Below are 19,304 nucleotides of genomic sequence, written 5' to 3'. Positions count from 1 at the left end.
TTGTCAGCTGAGGCAGAGTGTTAGCAGGTGCCAGAGTGCCTGCCTCCCTTCATCATAGTGGTGGAGGCAATGCAGCTGTAGGGGTGGGAGCTTGGTGGAGAAGCCTGATTGCAATTGTGTGCATGGTCATACTGGTGGTGGTATTGGCTTGGGGGTAGGGTGCTGGCAGACAACACAGGTCTGTGTGCCTTCTCTGTGCCCTGTAAGCAGGAGTGGTTGTTCGGGGCATGTGAGGATCCACTGTTCTCTGTGCCTAGTTTCACTCCCTCAGCAGTGTTAGCACAAGAGTGGGGCACTGGCAGGGGCAGGGCTGGCTGGCTCTGTGCCTGCCAAGGCTCCATCCGCAGTGATGGTTTGCAGAGGGAGGAGTGGCAGACTGTACTCCCGCCACAGCAGTGGCCGGGCACGGTGCACAGATACTCGCCTGCTGGCAGATCAAGGAAAGCAAAACCTGCCCATTCAAACACATGCCAGCAAAGCAATGTGAGGAGTTGCACTGGGCCCTAGGGAAGCTGCAGTGTGGAGAGGGTGCATGCAGGCTGGTGTGTAGGCATGGGGGCCGCCATGCTGGAGCTCCTTGCAGGTTAGGTATAGTGTGCCAGTGCAGAAGCTATGATGCAGCCTCCAGGGCCCTGCAAGCAGGTGTGGCCAGGTTGGGGCCCTGGGAGAGGCCAGCAGACCAAGGGGTGCTCAGGTTGGACTGGCCCTATTTGATGGGCAAGACCACCCTGCAGAGTTCAGGACTGACAGTTCTCCAAGGGCTAAAGGCTCCTATGGCAGCAAGTGGAGCCTAGGGTGGTGGCCATCCCTGCCCATGCTCTGCTGCAGATGCTCCCGGATCAAACCCTCTGGGCTCCACATTGGCTGGTTTGCTGCCCCCTACTTCTTCTCTAAGCAGCTCTCCCTGCCAACTTGTGTCTATGGTGGCTGAACTGTCTCCTTCTGCTGGAGTTCCAGAGACTCGTGGTGAAAGTGAGTTGCTCCATACCAGTTCAACTCACCTGTTCCCCTGGAGCTTCTGGGGCACAGGGACAACACCAGGTACGCAGTAGCCCCATGTAGGGTTCCCAGGTTTCCCCCTCTCAGTCCAGCTTCTGTGTGTTTCCTCTGTTCACTTTCAGTGCCTTCCCTCTGAAGATCTGCTAGGAGTATACCAGTCATCTTGGTCCCTTTGTGGCAGCTGTTTTACCTGGCTGCATCTAGTCAGCCATCTTGCCACCGCTCAAAAACTTCTTAATGTTAATGTGGGAAAAACTGAATGCTATTCCTCTAAGATCTTTACAAGGCAAACATGCGCACTCTTGCCATTTCTATTGAATATAGGACTGGATGTATGAACAAGAGCAATTAGTTGAGAAAAAAATAAAAAGTACACAAGCCCTTTATTCATGTGTGTTGGCCACATAAATGTCTTCTTTTGAGAAGTGTCTGTTCATGTCCTTTGCCCACTTTTTAATGGGGTTGCTTGTTTTTTTCTGATAAACTTGTTTAAGCTCCTTATAGACGCTGGATATTAGACCTTTGATGGATAGGTTGCAAAGATTTTCTCCCATTCTATAGGTTATTTGTTCACTCTGATAATAGTTTCTTTTGCTTTAATTAGAAATTATAGAAATTATAAATCACTTTGGGCAATATGGCCATTTTCATGACATTAGATAGCTCTTTTGTTTAATTAGACCCCATTTCTCAGTTTTTGCTTTTGTTGCCATTGCTTTTGATGTTTTTGTCATGAAATCTTTGCCCATGTCTATTTCCTGAATAGTGTTGCCTAGATTTTCTTCTAGGGTTTTTATAGTTTTGGGTTTTATATTTAAGTCTTTAATCCATCTTGACTTAATTTTTGTATAAGGCTTAAGGAAGGGGTCTAGTTTCAATTTTCTGTGTATGGCTAGCCAGTTCTCCCAGCACCATTTATTAAACAGGGAATTATTTCTCCATTGCTTGCTTTTGTGAGGTTTGTTGAAGATTAGATGATTGTAGATGTGTGGTCTTATTTTTGAATTCTCTATTCTGTTCCATTGGTCTATGTGTCCGTTTTGGTATCAGTACCATGCTGTTTTGGTTATTGTAACCTTGTAGTATGATTTGAAGGTGGGTAGTGTGATGCCTCCAGCTTTGTTCTTTTTGGTTAGGATTGTCTTAGCTATCCAGGCTCTTGTTTTGGTTCCACATGAATTTTAAAATAGTTTTTTTTCTAATTCTTTGAAGAATGTCAGCGGTAGCTTGATGAGAATAGCATAGAAATTATAAATTACTTTGGGCAGTATGGCCATTTTCACAATATTGATTCTTCCTAACCATGAGCTCACCATCACTGATCATTAGAGAAATGCAAGTCAAAACCACAGTAAGATACCATCTCTTGCCAGTCAGAATGGCGATTATTAAAACATCAAGAAAAACAGATGCCAGTGAGGCTGCAGAGAGATAGGAATGCTTTTCCACTCTTGGTGGGAATGTAAGTTAGTTCAATCATTGTGGAAGTTGGTGTGGCAATTCCTCAAAGTCCTAGAATCAGAAATACCATTTGACCCAGCAATCCCATTCCTGGGTATATACCCAAAGGAATATAAATCATTCTATTATAAAGATACATGCATGTATATGTTCATTGCAGCACTATTCACAATAGCAAAGACACAGAATCAACCCAAATGCCCATCATTGACAGACTAAACAAAGAAACTGTGGTACATATAGACCATGGAATACTATGCAGCCATAAAAAGGAATGAGATCATGTCCTTTGCAGGGACATGGATGGAGGTGAACGCCATTACCCCCAGCAAACTGACACAGCAGCAGAAAACCAAACACTGCATGTTCTGACTCATAAGTGGGAGCTGAACAATGAGAACACATGGACATAGGGAGGGGAGCAAGACACACTGGGGCCTGTCGGGGTGAGGAGGGTGGGGTGTGGGGAGGGAGAGCATCAGGAAAAATAGCTAATGCATGATGGGCTTAATACTTAGATGATAGGTTGATAGGTGCAGCAAACCACCATGGCACACGTTTACCTATGTAACAAACCTGCACATCCTACACATGTACCCCAGGACCTAAAATAAAAAAACAAAAACAAAAACAAAAAAAGGAAGTAAAAAATAAGCTTAAAAGGAAAAAGTAAAATTTTTTCTATTTGCCAATGACATGATTCTACATATAGAAAACTCAAAACACTTCATAGAGATTGTTAAATCCAGTAAAGTAGCAGGATACAAAATCAACATACAAAAATCAGTTGCACTTCTTTACACCAATAATGATCTATCTGAAAAAGAAATCAGGAAAACACAATCCATCACAATAGCATCAAAAAGAAAAAATAGAGGGTGGAACAAGGTGGCCAAATAGAACCTTCCAGTACTTATTCCCCTGCAGGGACATCAAGTTCAACAAATACCCTCACGAGCCCAGGAAGCACAGTTCGAAGACAGAATCTACCTCCTTAGGAAGTAAAAGGAATGTTAGGGTGGGATTTTGCATTTGAGCCTAGTGCTGACCCCACTGCAGTGGAACACAGCACTGGAAAGAGCCTCCAAGGCCCTTGATTCTAGGCTGGAGGCCACGGAGGGAGCATTTAGACGCCACCCCCAACCCCAGGTCAGAGGGGAATCTGCTACCTCAGCAGGAGGAATCCAAGTTCCAGTCCACTTCACAACCACCTAACTAAAGTGGCCTTCGGCCAGAGCCTAAAACAAGGATTTGCATTCAGGTAGATTATTTGGGAGATGATTTAAGGACGCACCAGTGCAGGAGTGGGACAGTGAGACCAGGGCAGTTTGAGAATCAATAAAGGGTGCATCACTGGCAAGTTACCTGTGGACAAAGGGAGCATAATTCCACTGGACAACACTAGGAGGCAGTGTTATACAAGCCTGAGAGTAATTCCACCTGACCAGGTACAGCACAAAGATATTTAGCCTCCAACTCCCATCATCCTGGGCTGAGTAGTGGTCCCAGACCCATAGTTTTCAAGTCTGTCTAGCCTGCCTGAGGACATGCCAAGAGAAAGCCTTCCCATAGAGTCCTGAGTTCACGTGGCAGGATGCCACAGGCATGTTCTAGAACAGTAGGTGCCGAAGCACAAGGCAACACTCACTCGTGGAATGTTCTCAAAACAAAGAAATGATAAATGTTTGAAGTGATAGATGTGCCAATTATCATTTGATCATTACACAATGTATACGTGTATCAGAACATCACATTGTACCCTATAAACATGTATATTGTATCAATAAAGAAACAAAAATTATGTTGTATAGAGAAAAATGCATAAGAAACAGCAAGAGTTATAGATCAATATCACAAATGTAAAGAAAAAACACCAGCATAAACAAAGCCATATGACATATATCACCCTCATACCACACACAAGGAGCTCTTTCAGACACATTGCCCAGGGCCTTCAGGTAGAGGGGCCAGTGGGAATGAGGATGATGGATGAAGGGAAGGAAAATTTTTTAAAGAGGCCCAATGGGGATTGATGAAGAAAGTATGCCATAAACTTGGAGTGTGATTAAAGCCTTCCATCTGCCTCTTTTGCCACCTCTAGGTTACCAGTTCTGCTTTTCCTGGACCTGTTCTGAGCTCTCGTGTTCCACATCACACATGGGACATCTGGTGTCAGGCTCCCAGAGAGCTAGAACCAGGTGAAATATAAGAGCACAGTCCTCCCAGTCAGTGGCATGGGGATAATCGGACAATACAACTCTCCACACTTTTTTAATGGAGAGATATGAATAAGAGGTCCACAGGAGCAACCTGAGGCCCTGCAACTACATTTCCCAGGGCTCCCTGGGGTAACCCTAATGTGACCCTGGGGGTGGGGCCACTTGGACATCCAATGAGAGCACTTCCCCTGCAGACTTTGGAAGTGAGAGCACTTCCTTATAGGCATTGGATGTGGGAGGACTGCATTCAGTCTAGTTCCTGGTCGCCTGCTGAAATAACCTGGTAAGTGGAACTCTGTAAGGGACTTGCAGCGTACTTTGAAATTGGGGTTTAATCCTATCTCAAGTGTGAGTACAGGAGAGTAGATTCTACACGATGTCTACATTTCAAGTATAAGGTTGTTCAGAAAGTGTGGCTGGCACATACTTGGAAGCTAATGCTGTCACTACTCCACAGCTTAGTGGTGGCAGTTACAGGTCCTTGACTGAAACTGTTGGGTTTAGAGTCACAGCCACTTTATAGCTGTGAGAACTTGGCCTAGTCACTTAGTTTCCCTAAAACTCAGTTTCTTTTTCAGTAAAATGGAGCTTTGAGTACTGCTTACTTAAAGGAGTTGTTGTGAGGATTAAATACGTGTATTAAAAGATAGCTAATGTGTTTAAGGCAACTTTCTCAACAGGATTTCCCACTTGGTTACTTGTAACAGTGATGCTCACCCTCCTCTGTCCCCAGTGGCTTGTGTCCCAAAGGACCCAGGTAGTCCTACAGGCAGCAAGCTCATAATAATTCCTGCTCCTCTTGCACTAGCTGATAAAAAGCCCCTAATGATCCTGGATGTCCAGGAAGATTGAATTCTGTTGTTTGCAATGCCTATGGGAATTCCAGAGGGAAGTTTTTGTTTTTTTGAGACAGAGCCTTGCCCAGTTGCCCAGGCTGGAGTGCAGTGGCGTCATCTCAGCTCACTGCAACCTCCTCCTCCTGAGTCCAAGTGATTCTCCTCTCTCAGCCTCCTGAGTAGCCGGGATTACAGGCACCCGCCACTGTGGCTGGCTAATTTTTCTATTTTTAGTAGAGATGGGGTTGAGTTTTGTATTTTTAATAGAGATGGGGTTTCACCATCTTGACTAGGCTCATCTCGAACTCCTGACCTCACGTGATCCACCCGCCTCCACCTCCCAAAGTGCTGGGATTACAGGCGTGAGCCCCCACACCAGGGACGAAGTTTTATTATGGCCAAAGGTTCCTTAGTGGAGAGGGTCTCCAGGAGGCATGAATGACAAAAAAGTTAACTCCTTCACTGTCAGACTGAGAGCATCACCCCCTGAACATGGACTTGCAGAATTCCACAGAAGAAAGGAGACTTGCCTAGACAGACAGCCCCAGGAGCTGAGGGCCCAACGGGCTTTCTACCCTGGATGCTGCTCCCATGCCCTGACACGATGCCCACTACAATGGTATACTTGTTTGCTCTTTTCTAATTAAAAAACAAACAAACAAAAAATCAGACATACTGTTTGCTCTTCAATGCTTGAAACACAAAACAGGTGACACCACCTTCCTCCTCAAAAGGAACTTTTTAACTGTCAACTTTACCTGCACGCTGCCCAGAGACTTATTTTGTCTGGCCCTTGCCGTCTTCAGCAGTAGCAGCTGTTTTTCTTTAGATTTGCTTTCCTGGCCTGCTACAAGTACCCCCCACCACCTGCCTGGCCCCAGTCAGCATTAAATGGCAGCAGTGAGTGGCCTTCTGGACAGGAACAACTGTTGAATGATGGTCTTTGGGTGTGGCTAGTCCAGCAACCCCTTATCATCCAGAGACTCAATGAGCTGGCTTAGGAGGGGGCTTAGTTGTAGTGTCAATTTAGTGGGATTCCATGCCCTTCCTTCTTGGTGGTAGAGACAAAACAAAAGAGAAGGAATAGGAAAAGAAAAGAAAAGAAAAAACACAGAAAGAAAAGCCACTCATTGGCTCTCCTTATTAATTCTTCTAATCACTAATGCCAGAAATCTATGCAGCAGGTGTAGATGATTTTATCTCAGTCCACAATTGTACTTGTGCTGACTGTAGCCTTAAGGCATAAGAGCCCTATCTCACAGGCAGGCTACCTCTGGGTTAATCTGCTTTTAATTCATCTGTGTTGGGCTCTTGTTTATAACTTTTTTAAGAGAAAGAACAAAGGTTTCTTTAGCGATAAAGAAAAAGAAAACCACTGCTGTATATTTAACATATATAGACTCTAGAGACCTGGAATTGAACAATGAGTTCTGCGTATCAACCTACTCTCCAGGGGTACCAATCCAAGAATGTGATTATTGAAGTGCCAAATCACGTAGGGATAAATCACAATAGTTGGTCCACCGTTGAATATTGATCCTTCAACTAAACAACATTCATGAACTCTGCAGAAAAACATAAGCATTTTGCTCAACATTCAGGACCCTCTAGAAGTTGCCTTATTCTGTATATCTTACCTTTCTTTTACACAGCTCTCCAAAATGTCCACAAAGGTGACTTAAGTCAGGTTCCCCCAAACCAGACACCAAGACAAGAATCCATGTGCAAGTGACTGAAGGAAGTGCTGGGAGAGCCCCAGCTGCAGCCTGGATGTGAATTGCAACTCCGAAGTGTGTCCAGACTCAAGGCAAGGGCACTAGGCTTTCCAGACCTCCTACTAAGTCATTGATCCAGCACTGCCCTGCCAGGACATAAATCCCTGGCACCTCTAGCGCTCTGCAAAGGAGGGCAAAGCAGCTTCAGGAGCCCTTGGGAGTCCTCCAAAGAGAGTGTAGGGTACAGGTCCGAAAGTAGAAGAACATAGAAGGCAGGCCAGGGGCACTGCGAGATGGGAAAAGAGATCTGAAGGGATCCAGGTAAGTTATTGAAAGTAGTCTTCCTGCGCTAACCCCAGTCCTGAATCCTTGCCAGTCAGCCCCGTCTTCCCTCTTAGGTACCCTGAGCAGGCTCTATTCTATGCCCTTCCGTACCTACAGTGGAAACCAATAGGTTTTTTTTTTTTTTTTTTTCAGACAGAGTCTCACTCTATTGCTCAGGCTAGAGTGCAGTGGCACGATCTCAGCTCACTGCAACCTCCACCTCCCAGGTTCAAGTGATTCTCCTGCCTCAGCCTCTCAAATAGCTGGGACTATAGGCATGTGCCAGCACACCTGGCTTTTTTTTTTTGTTTTTTTTTTTAATTTTTTATTACAGATGGAGATTCACCGTGTTGGCCAGGCTGGTCTCAAACTCCTGACCTCAAGTGATCCACTCGCCTCGGCCTCCCAAAGTGCTGGGATTACAGGCGTGAGCCATTGCGCCAAGACCCAATAGGTCTAAGGGATCTCATTTGAGTCATTGTATATAAGTATTTTTTTCAATGTTTTTTGTCTAAAAAACTTTACACAGGGAATGCACTCCCCAATTACCTTCAAGTGCTACCCCTCCTTATTTTATTATACCTAGATACATCTTGCCTTTACATTTCAATAATTTAACCAGAATATGTTCTGTTAAAAATCTTTTCATTGGCGGGCCATCAGACTGGGTGACTCCTGTGGTTTCATTTTCATTCATTTTATGGTTTACCAGTAAACAGTAGAAAACTAGAGACTTCACCAATCAGAAACTGTCAACTAACCTCTAACTAGGGACTTTTCACTCTAACCAACCAAATAGCTTTTCTTTGTCTCACTCTTGTGAACATTTTATAAAGGTTTCTCTCCTGCCCTCCCCTTTCCTCAGCAGAGCATTGAGCCACCTGTGGTCTGGTGCTGCCTGGCTCATGAATTGCTGTCTGATCTAGTAAACTTTAAAAAATGTTATACCTAAAAAATTATCTTTTAACAATTCCGGTGTTGACAGTACTGGATTGGACTCTTCTAGACTCTAGTCTTTCTTGATCTTCAGATTGAATTTTTAACGTCGTATTTCTTTTTTTTACTGAGACAGAATCTTACTCTTTCACCCAGGCTAGAGTTCAGTGGCGCTATCTCGGCTCACTGCAAGCTCCGCCTCCCGGGTTCATGCCATTCTCCTGCCTCAGCCTCCCGAGTAGCTGGGACTACAGGCACCCGCCACCGCGCCTGGCTAATTTTTTGTATTTTTAGTAGAGACGGGGTTTCACCGTGTTAGCCAGGATGTTCTCGATCTCCTGACCTCGTGATCCGCCCTCCTCGGCCTCCCAAAGTGCTGGGATTACAGGCGTGAGCAACCGCGCCCGGCCTTAACGTCATATTTCTATCTCCATATAAGCCAAAATGGCTCGTTCAAAAGCCATAACTCTTAACTTTTCTACTCTTTGTTCTGTATTGAAAGGAGTCAGTGTTCACCAACACTCCTTTAGTGTGACCTCTCTACTTTTTGGTTTTCATATTCATCTACTTGTTCACTGGCCATCAAACCAAAACTATCCAGATAGCTCAGTTATTGCATTTCTCAAGCTCTTTTATGTTTGATATTACCTTTATATTCATGTTGCCTTTATGATCAAGTGAAATACTAGCCAGAATATTTGGAGCAAACCCTTTCCCTTCAATACTTTGAAGATATACTTCTATTACTTCACCAGTGGATATTTTTGTGTAACATTCTCTTGCTGCCCTGATGTTTTCTCTTTCATGAAATATTTTCTTTCTCTGCCAGATGCTTGAGTAGTTGTCTTTAGACTTTTAATAATTTAACAAAAATATATTCCAGTGGCAAACATGTTGTATCAAACTTTCCCAGAATTTTCTCTTGTTTTTTAGCTTCAATTTTTTCATCATTTCAGGAAAATATTTATCTTTACATACATTTTTCTTAACTTTTAAATGCTGGGGTACATGTACAGGTTTGTTATACAGGTAAACTTGTGTCATGGGGGTTTGTTGTACAGATTTTATCACCCAGGTATTAAGCCTAGTACCCATTAGTAATTTTTCCTAATCCTCTCCCTGCTCCCACCCTCCAGCCTGTGAAAGGCCCCAGTGTGTGCTGTTTGCTTCTTTGTATTAATTCTCATCATTTAGCTCCCACTTATAAGTAGGAACATGCATTATTTCATTTCCTGCTCCTATGTTAGTTTACTAAGGATAATAGCTTCCAGGTCCGTCCATGTTTCCATGAAAGACAGGATCTTGTTCTTTTTAGTGGCTGCATAGTATTCCATAGTGTATAAGGACCACATTTTCTTTATCCAATCTGTCATTGATGGGCATTTAGGTTGATTCTGTCTTTGCTATTGTGAATAGTGCCATATATTTTTCTATTGCACTTTTTGCGTTCTCCACTTTGGAGCACCAATTGTCTTTGCATTGGCTTGTCCTTGTCTGCTTTCTGTTTTACTCTATCTTAATTGCTTTATCATTTCATTAGCCTTTAGTAGGAATATCAAGTTTTCTGCCACATAAGCAATGTGATACGATATTGTATCTATATAGTTCCTTTCTGTTCATCATTATGTATTCTGTTGATTAATTAGTCCCATTTCTGTCCTTAATTAGTATTCTAAGGTATGAAATCTTTCTTTTCATAAAACTATTATTTTATCATTTTATTTTTAGCTGTTTTTTATTGACTTTATTTTACACGGTCCATAGCCCCAGATACCTGTACAAGTTTTTTTTTTTTCAGTTTATTTTTCTTCTTGAATTGGTTGTGGTTTTTTTGTATGTAACTTTTGCATGTTATGTCTTTTCTTCTAATCCCAGTCTCTTAGTATTTTCATTTTGTTTGTTCTCATCATTTTCATGTATGTATCACTCTATTTCCACCTTTTATTTGTTGCTTGAATCTGGTGCGGCTGGTGAGATGTCCAGCTGGGGTTGGCGTACACTTGTCAGTCGAGGAAAATGACGGGACGAGTCTCAATCATTTTAGGAGATTTATTTGCCAAAGTTAAGGATGTGGGCCTGGGAGACAGGTCTATACCTTTCTCCGAAGATGATTTTGAGGACTGCAAATTTAAAGGGGAAGGATGGGATATCGAGAAGCACAGTTTTCATGTAAGAGCCGGGTAGGGAAAATAGTCATTCATGGCCTTTGGCTCAGTGAATGTGCATTTTTTTGCATGAGATGACATAAAAGGGGCAGAGGAAAAATGCAAGGACTCTGCATTTTACATAACATACCTGGTGGCTCAGATGCTACTCTTTTAGCTGTGGTTTCAGCCAGTTGGTTACCCTGACTTTCTGTGGTGTCTAATTTTGAGTGACCTGGGATTTTTATAATTGCCAAACGTTTTGGTTTTAGAGTAGCTTCTAACAGCTCTGATACCTGCTGCCCATTTTCTATGGGTTGCCCTGAGGAGCTTAAATATCCTCTCTCTTTCCATAGCATCCCAAAGTTATGAGCAACCCCAAAAGTGTAGGCTGTCAGTGTAAATGTTTGCAGCCTTGTCTTTTGCCACTTGACAAGCTCCAGTCAGGGTAATCAATTTGGCTACTTGAACCAATCTGGCATGGGGAAGAGGACTGGCTTCAGTTACCTCTAGTAAGGAAACCACAGCATATCCTGCTCTAAAATTTCCATTTTCTCATCTTAAATAAGACCCATCTGTATACCATTCTATCTCAGCATTATCCAGTGGCATCTCTTACAGGTCTGTCCTGGGGATAAGTTGGTCAGTCATGAGGGGTCTTGGTGGAAGGGCCTCGCAAGAGAGTGGCTGGATTAAGATGATAGAGCAGGAAATAGTAATATTGGGAGATGATAAAAGGAAAATTTCATAAGAGGCTAACCAGTTGACAGACAGATAGTGGGTATGATGAGAATTTAGAAGGGTCTCAATAGGATGTGGCACAAAAATGGTAAGGGGGGAACCCATAATTATTTCTTCAACAGACTTGTACAGAAGGATCATGGCTGTTGCTACTCTTACACAAGGAGGCAGCCCTCGAGCCACAGGGTCCCGCTGTTGGCTATAATAGCCTACAGGTCTCTGATGATCACCATGTTTCTGGGTCAGTACCCCGGATGCAGTACCTCCAGTTTCACATACAAAAAGGGAGAAAGGCAACTTGTAGTTTGGGTGCTGTGAGGCTGGGGAATTAGTGAGAATTTCCTTTATTTGTTGTATAGCTGGTTGTCCCTCTGGAGTCCCCACGATGAGATCAGGTTGTTCATTTTTTAGGTATGCATATGGAGGGTAAGCCATAAAGGAGAAATTTGGTATCTAGTTTCTACAACAGCCTGCCAGTCCCCAAAATCCTCTAAGTTGTTTCTTGGTGATGGGCATTGGGAAAGCTAAAATTTCTCTCACTTTGTCAGGGTTAATACTCAGTCCTTTGACCAAGATAATATGCCCCAAATACTTAACTTCCGGTAAGCACAGCTGAAGTTTGTCTTCAGACACTTTGTGTCCCTTGCTGGCTGAGTAAATACAGACTATCTTCCATGCTGCGCCTGGACAAAGGAGAAGGTCATCCACATACTGAATGAGTGTTGAGCCCTGGGGAAAAATTAAATCCTTTAAATCAGCTTTTAGTATTTGGGAAAAGTAAGTGGGACTTTCTGTATACCCTCGGGGCATGACAGCCCACATATATTGCCATTCTTTCCAAGTAAAAGCAAACAAATATGGCTGTCTGGCTCTACGGGAATACTGAAAAAGGCACTGCAGAGATTCACAGCTGAGAAATACTGGCTGGTAGTGAGTATAGCTGATAGAACGGTATGTGGGTTGGGGACCACTGGGTGCTTGGGTATTACAATATTGTGTATTGCCCTCAAGTCCTGCACAAATCTCCATTTTCTTCTGCTTTGTTTCTTTACAGGGAATATAGGGCTATTGTAGGGGCTCGTGCAGGGAATAATGAGCCCCTTTTTAGATAGTCTTGTATAATAGGGGCAATTCCATTTGCAGCTTCCTGTCATAGAGGGTATTGTTTAAGGCTAGGCAGGGGTTTCTTTGGATTTATCTCTACCTTTATTGCAGTGGCTGAGAATATTTTCCCTATATCTGTATTGACTGAGACCATAAGTGGGAGGGGACATCCTTGAGCAAGCGTTCCTCTTCTGGTGTTAACAGGAAGACTGGGGAAGCTAAAAGGAGTTTCACTGTTTCTTCCTCTTTATTCCAGTGTTTTCTCTTCTCCTCTATTATTTCCTTCTGTGTCTCCATTTCATATTCCCAGCCACAAGATGATGTTTCAACACTACTAAATTCAACACTACTAAATTGTGGTACGTTGTCAGGACATTTTGTAATTCGGTATTTTTGGCCTCCTGGCCCTAATTCTAAAAAACGTTCACGTTTTGATGAGAAAAAGATATGGGCATTATGGATGTTGAGGAGATCACAGCTCAAAAGATTGACAGGGGCCCCAGGGCATATAAGAAACATATGGTACCTACAGAGCATGTCACACACACTTAGAGCCTGTGGCGGGAGCTGAACCTGATGGAACGGTAAGGTATAGGTTTGGAGTTAAAACAGGAGATCATTTTATTAGACACAGCCACCATGTTAATTCTTTCATTACTCTGAGAAATGGGCTTTCTAAATCAGGTGGGATTTATCAGAGATATAGTTGTGTCTGTGACAAGGCAGTTGTAAGCTCATGATTTATTATTATATTAATGTCTCCCAATTTGTTTGTCCTGGTGAAGTTTTAACAGCTCACTAGGAGTTTCTTTGTGGGCAAAATATGGGGGAGGCGTGTGGCTTTTCATCTTGTAGCCATCTTATTTAGGAACCAAAAGGGGGAGGCAGGTTTGCATGACCCACTTACCAGCTTGACTTTTCCCTTTGGCTAAATGAGTTTGGGGGTCCCACAATTTAATTTCCTTTCACAGACTCCTCAGTTTTCTTTAGTGGAGGTGAGGGGAGGTGATTATGACAAGAGATGCTCTGATGGCGGATCTTCTGTATATAGATAGTCCTTCTTTCTTTTGAGCTGCATCATACATTAAGGGCCTTACCTTGTTTATCTACCTCAACATGCCCAATTATAGTTGTACCTGGAGGAAGACCAGGTGCTAGCACTACATCCTGGTCTTTGATGTGTTTGGTATATGTCATGGTAGTGATTGAGGGCATGGAACTTGGTTCACCCTTCCTTGCTGATCTCATGACAGTTCATCAGCTGGTGGGTTGCCTCTGGAGGCTGTGGAAGCCCTGCTCCTGGTGGCTTCCACAGCTTCCAGGTTTTTAACCCAGAAGGCTCTACCCCATCAGCGTTGCTCCCATCTCCATAGTTACAGTTTCCACACACTTTCTTATACAACTCAAATGTTCGCTTTACTGTGCAGTCCATTCCCTCCGTTTTGTGATTTTTAGGACATCTTCATAATTTACGGTCTACAAAACTATTATTTTGTTTTCAAGGAAGTCATGTTATATATTTCTAAAGGTCTTTTCTCTTATTTCTAGAATTCAAGCCAGGAAGAAGCAGCATTCTGTCTTCTGGATTAAAACTGAAGATCAACCTACTTCCAACTTACTAAGAAAGGTATTAAGTGCCTTTCTGAGAGCTCTCAGTGGGCTTCCTAAGCACGTTCACTCTGCTTCCTTTAAGTCTTATATTTATGATCAAGATGAAAGGGAGGGATGTATCACTGCACAGAGATTTTACAAGTGGATATATAAAGCTAATAATGTTTTCAGTGAGCTCTTCTCCTGGCAACTACTTTCCAAATGCTTTCAGCATTCCACCTTGAAGCACAACGTTAATAATGCACAATTTCTTAAGTTCAGCCACAAAATGTTCAAGTGTGATTTGGTTACAATATATTGCTCTATCCAGGCCTCTAACAAAACTGACTTCTTTCAAATGGACTTGCAGTTGCTAAATTCCAAATCAACACTTTATCTTAAAAAAAGAAAAGGTAATCCCAGCACTTTGGGAGGCCGAGGCCGGCGGATCACGAGGTCAGGAGATCGAGACCATTCTGGCTAACACGGTGAAACCCTGTCTCTACTAAAAATACAAAAAATTAGCCGGGCATGGTGGCGGGCGCCTGTAGTCCCAGCTACTCGGGAGGCTGAGGCAGGAGAATGGCTGGTGTGAACCCAGGAGGCGGAGCTTGCAGTGAGCCGAGATCACGCCACTGCACTCTGGCCTGGGCGAAAGAGCAAGACTCCGTCTCAAAAAAAAAAAAAAAAAAAAAAGAAAAGGAGGGGAAAGGTGGAGGGAGGGGAACAGAGAGGGTACAAGAGACAAAAAAAGAAAAAGAGGAAAACAAATGCTTGTAAACAAGTTATACCAAATAAAAGAGATATAAAATAATTTCTTAAGGAATGATATTCTAAGCAAGCATCAAATGTCCAGGTATGTATAAACTGCCTTCTTCCTTTTAGATCAGCTTCTCTCTCTTCTTTACATACTCAGTACAAATTCTAGGTGAGGGGGCAGAGAGGGGTTGGCATTGTCTGACTAAATACAACTTGTTCTCTCTCTCAGTGGTAGAACTTTAGAGCTTGACCAAATGTTACGAAAGGGTGCTGGTGGAAGTTAGGATGAGAAGAAATGCAATCTAATAGATTTAGGAGAAATGATGTTGTAGACATCAAGAACAGAGAAAGTTGGAAACTGGCAATATGGGGAGGATAGCTGGGTCAGAAAGGAAAAATGGGAGAATATAGAAGAAATGTTATGAGAAGGGAAAATAAGAGATGCTTCACTTATCACCATTCATCTCGGGGCAGGTCCCTTTGTACAAGGTCATCCTCAGGCCATACCACATTACAAAAGAGTTATACCTGAGGTCTGTACAGCACTGTTGCAATCAAAGTCTCAAAAGATTAAGACACTATGATGGCAGGTTTCAAAAACCTTTTCTAAAATATTTAACAAAATAAGGGGCATTTATTTTTTTTTGGTTCACGTTACCTGAAAGTTAAAAGATAGCTTTTGGCTTCATTGAGGTCTTTCCTCATTCTACCTTCTCTTGTTTTTCATTTCTTGGTAAACTTGGTGAACTCTTTGTTAATGTTGTTCTTCAGTAGGTTCTCACCAATAGCTTTGAATGAATACACCACCAGCTTCTACTCACCAATAGCTTTGAATGAATTCCCCACCAGCTTCTACCTTGTAGCAGAATGTATAAGCTTAGGTTTCAGCAAAAGTTCCTCAATAAAGTCTCAGATCTACTTAGGTCATATGTTATCCATGAGCCAAGCACTGGTCCTAGAGCATATGTGTTCAAATTGGTCCCGCCTAGTTCATGTGACTGTCCATAAGGCGCAATATGGGCAGCCTATTCTCTATACAGTATCTGGAAACATCGCTTTGATTGTGGCAAACATTGCTCAGTTACAACCCTTCTCTCAGGCGTCTCTCATTTACATTTCTCATTTCACTTACAGTAAAAGGCAGAATGCCAGTCTTAGCTCCAAGGCTGCAGTTGCCTGTCAGATCTCATCTTAATCCACTCTCCTTCTCACTCATATGCTCCAATTACCCTGGCTTCCTGAATGTTTTTTGAACGCTCAAGGCAGTTTCCAGCTTAAGGCCTTGTTATTTTCTGTTCTACTTGGAACAATCCTCCTCACGCATATCCTTAGGCCTTATTCTCTGGCATCCTTCAAATCTTAGCGAGTGTTTTTTTTGTTGTTGTTTTGTTTTTAACCAACTAATTTGAAATTGGAGCTCTCCCTGTGCACTTACTGAGTCCTTTCTTTACTTTAGTTTTCCCAGGGCACTTACTACAATCTAACAGATTGCATGTTTTATCCGCGTATTCAGTTTCCTATATATGTCACTCCAACTCCCACTAAAATATAAGATTTTTGAGAGTAAGCAAGCACTAGATCAGTAGGAAACACATTATAGCTATTCAGTGAACTATTTCTTGAGTTAATCAATGGATGAGTGAAGCAATACAGTTCTTTGAGTGGGAAACTTTGTATAAGGCTCAGCTAAAAGGGAAATTGAGTGGGTCAGGTACCACGGATACTATACACTGTATTGCAGGATTCTCCTGCCTACATCAGAAGATGTTTATAAGCTATTTTAAAGGATACCAATTGGAATCTCTCTTTTATTAATCACCAAGAGAACCATGAACAAGCTGTTTATCATTTGACTCATCATTTAATCTTGATTTCCAGCTTCTCACACTTGAAAGAAGACATAATACATTTCTCACAGGATTCTGGGACTATTAACTGAACTTACGTGTGTAAAAGGAATTCATACGATGAAAGCACTAGAAATAATTATTATACTTATAACTATCGTATTTCTACATGTTTAAAATAGAGCCATAATTAGCCTACTCAAATCCAAGTGTAAAAGTAATATGATTTGCTTTCGTTTTGTTTTCCTTGCTTAGGGGATCATGGACATTGAAGCATATTTTGAAAGAATTGGCTATAAGAAGTCTAGGAACAAATTGGACTTGGAAACATTAACTGACATTCTTCAGCACCAGATCCGAGCTGTTCCCTTTGAGAACCTTAACATCCATTGTGGGGAAGCCATGGACTTAGGCTTAGAGGCCATTTTTGATCAAGTTGTGAGAAGAAATCGGGGTGGGTGGTGTCTTCAGGTCAATCATCTTCTGTACTGGGCTCTGACCACTATTGGTTTTGAGACCACGATTTTGGGAGGGTATGTTTACAGCACTCCAGCCAAAAAATACAGCACTGGCATGATTCACCTTCTCCTGCAGGTGACCATTGATGGCAGGAACTACATTGTCGACGCTGGGTTTGGACGCTCATACCAGATGTGGCAGCCTCTGGAGTTAATTTCTGGGAAGGATCAGCCTCAGGTGCCTTGCATCTTCCGATTGACGGAAGAGAATGGATTCTGGTATCTAGACCAAATCAGAAGGGAACAGTACATTCCAAATGAAGAATTTCTTAATTCTGATCTCCTAGAAGACAGCAAATACCGAAAAATCTACTCCTTTACTCTTGAGCCTCGAACAATTGAAGATTTTGAGTCTGTGAATACATACCTGCAGACATCTCCAGCATCTGTGTTTACTAGTAAATCATTTTGTTCCTTGCAGACCCCAGATGGGGTTCACTGTTTGGTGGGCTTCACCCTCACCTATAGGAGATTCAATTATAAGGACAATACAGATCTGATACAGTTCAAGACTCTGAATGAGGAAGAAATAGAAAAAGTGCTGAAAAATATATTTAATATTTCCTTGGAGAGAAAGCTCGTGCCCAAACATGGTGATAGATTTTTTACTATTTAGAATAAGGAGTAAAACAATCTTGTCTATTTGTCACCCAGCTCGCCAGTTATCACCTGATGACCTATCATGTATCTTCTGTACCCTTACCTTATTTTGAAGAAAATCCTAGACATCAAGTCATTTCACCTATAAAAATGTCATCATATATAATTAAACAGCTTTTTAAAGAAACACAACCACAAACCTTTTCAAATAATAATAATAAATGTATTTTAAAGATGGCCTGTGGTTATCTTGGAAATTGGTGATTTATGCTAGAAAGCTTTTAATGTTGGTTTATTGTTGAATTCCTAGAAAAGTTCTATTGGTAGATGAGTATATAAAATATTGTAAAAAAAACTTATTGTCTATAAAGTATATTAAAACATTGTTGGCTAATATGATTTGAAAAAAAGTGGTTTTTTGGAAGACTTAGGGTATTATGGGGCTACATAATTTTTCCTCAATTCTCTCTTCCTCTGATCTTTCTTGTCTCTTAAATTACTTTACTTCCTTGCACACTTTGCCATACGAGAACGAACATGAGCTTTTCTTGTGTGGACCTGAGTTGAAATCCTGTGGACACTGGGTGAATTACTTTTTAGATCTGTAGCTCTGACTCCTTAGGCATAAAATGGGAATAATGCTTTTACAGTTCAGTGGCAGAACTAAACTCCCAACAAATATTTGTTATATGGATCAATTAATAATGTCAGTAATGTTTTTGGTACAAAGTCATTATTTAATAAAAGTTATTGTTCTATCTTGCTTGCCCCCCTACCCCTGTCATCTGCCTGCTTCTTTCTTGATTAAATATTGATAGGATATTAGATGCCCAAGATCTAAGAGTGTGTTCTGTGCTTTAGAATCTGAATCTTTCCTTATCTATAATTCAGATTTTCTGTTTGTGGATTCCAGTATCAGGACTATAGTTTAACTTGCAGACTTGATCTTACACTATTCTCCCTCTTCAATGTGTAATCATTGTAATAAGGTCAAGAGAAAGGCAGGGACTAGAATGAAGAAATTTTAGTTAAGAGAACAAGATACATTGTAACATGGGTATTTTATGCAGCAATTTAACAGTTGGGAGATGCTGGTGTGGGTGGATATCTTAGGAAGAGGTAGAAATGAGACATGGCCTCAGTGGGAAGGAAGGATGAAAGACATATTTTAGTATTTGATGGCTTGCCATCTTACTTACTGTACTGGCCTTTTTCAGCTCTGCTGCTATCTGGCAGCAATGCTAGGTCACTTCTTGTACTCTTGGGAAGAAATAAGTTTTTCACTTTCTGACCAGGACCATGTCTGTGGAGTACATGTTGACAAGAAACACTGACCAGATCAAAATGTGTCTCAAGGAGAATGGCACAATTTTGTACAAATGAATCAAGGAAGTCTTATTGCACAAGAGTATCCTGGAACCCAATGCAATTGATTTTTTAGAAAAATATATCACATAGGGGAAAAAACTGGAATATGTTGAAGGAGACGTATATAATATTTAGCATCCAGA

At 42.0% G+C, this 19,304-nt stretch overlaps 1 protein-coding gene across 4 annotated transcripts; it reads left to right on the top strand.

Annotated features, from left to right (window-relative positions):
- Positions 1 to 953: 953 nt before the first annotated feature.
- Positions 954 to 18,566, top strand: NAT1 (N-acetyltransferase 1). Of its 4 annotated transcripts, XM_030810207.1 has the most exons (5): positions 4,894 to 4,962; positions 5,985 to 6,134; positions 7,168 to 7,551; positions 14,028 to 14,106; positions 16,931 to 18,566. In XM_030810207.1, exon 5 carries the CDS (start codon positions 16,937 to 16,939, stop codon positions 17,807 to 17,809), a length of 873 nt encoding a protein of 290 aa, XP_030666067.1. In that variant the 5' UTR covers positions 4,894 to 4,962; positions 5,985 to 6,134; positions 7,168 to 7,551; positions 14,028 to 14,106; positions 16,931 to 16,936; the 3' UTR covers positions 17,810 to 18,566. The 4 variants fall into 4 exon arrangements, with proteins under 4 accessions (XP_030666068.1, XP_030666067.1, XP_030666066.1 ...); XM_030810206.1 differs by lacking the exon at positions 5,985 to 6,134; XM_030810208.1 differs by lacking the exons at positions 4,894 to 4,962; positions 5,985 to 6,134; positions 7,168 to 7,551 and adding an exon at positions 954 to 1,041.
- The last annotated feature ends 738 nt before the right edge of the window (positions 18,567 to 19,304 follow it).

This window comes from Nomascus leucogenys, chromosome 4 (assembly GCF_006542625.1).
Source record: "Nomascus leucogenys isolate Asia chromosome 4, Asia_NLE_v1, whole genome shotgun sequence".
NCBI classification, from domain to species: Eukaryota; Metazoa; Chordata; class Mammalia; order Primates; family Hylobatidae; genus Nomascus; species Nomascus leucogenys.
This window is presented reverse-complemented; position numbering and strand designations above follow the sequence as displayed.

Bases quoted from the DNA above. Each gene is read 5' to 3' on its own strand.
- NAT1 (XM_030810208.1), top strand. From the start codon at position 16,937: ATGGACATTGAAGCATATTTTGAAAGAATTGGCTATAAGAAGTCTAGG.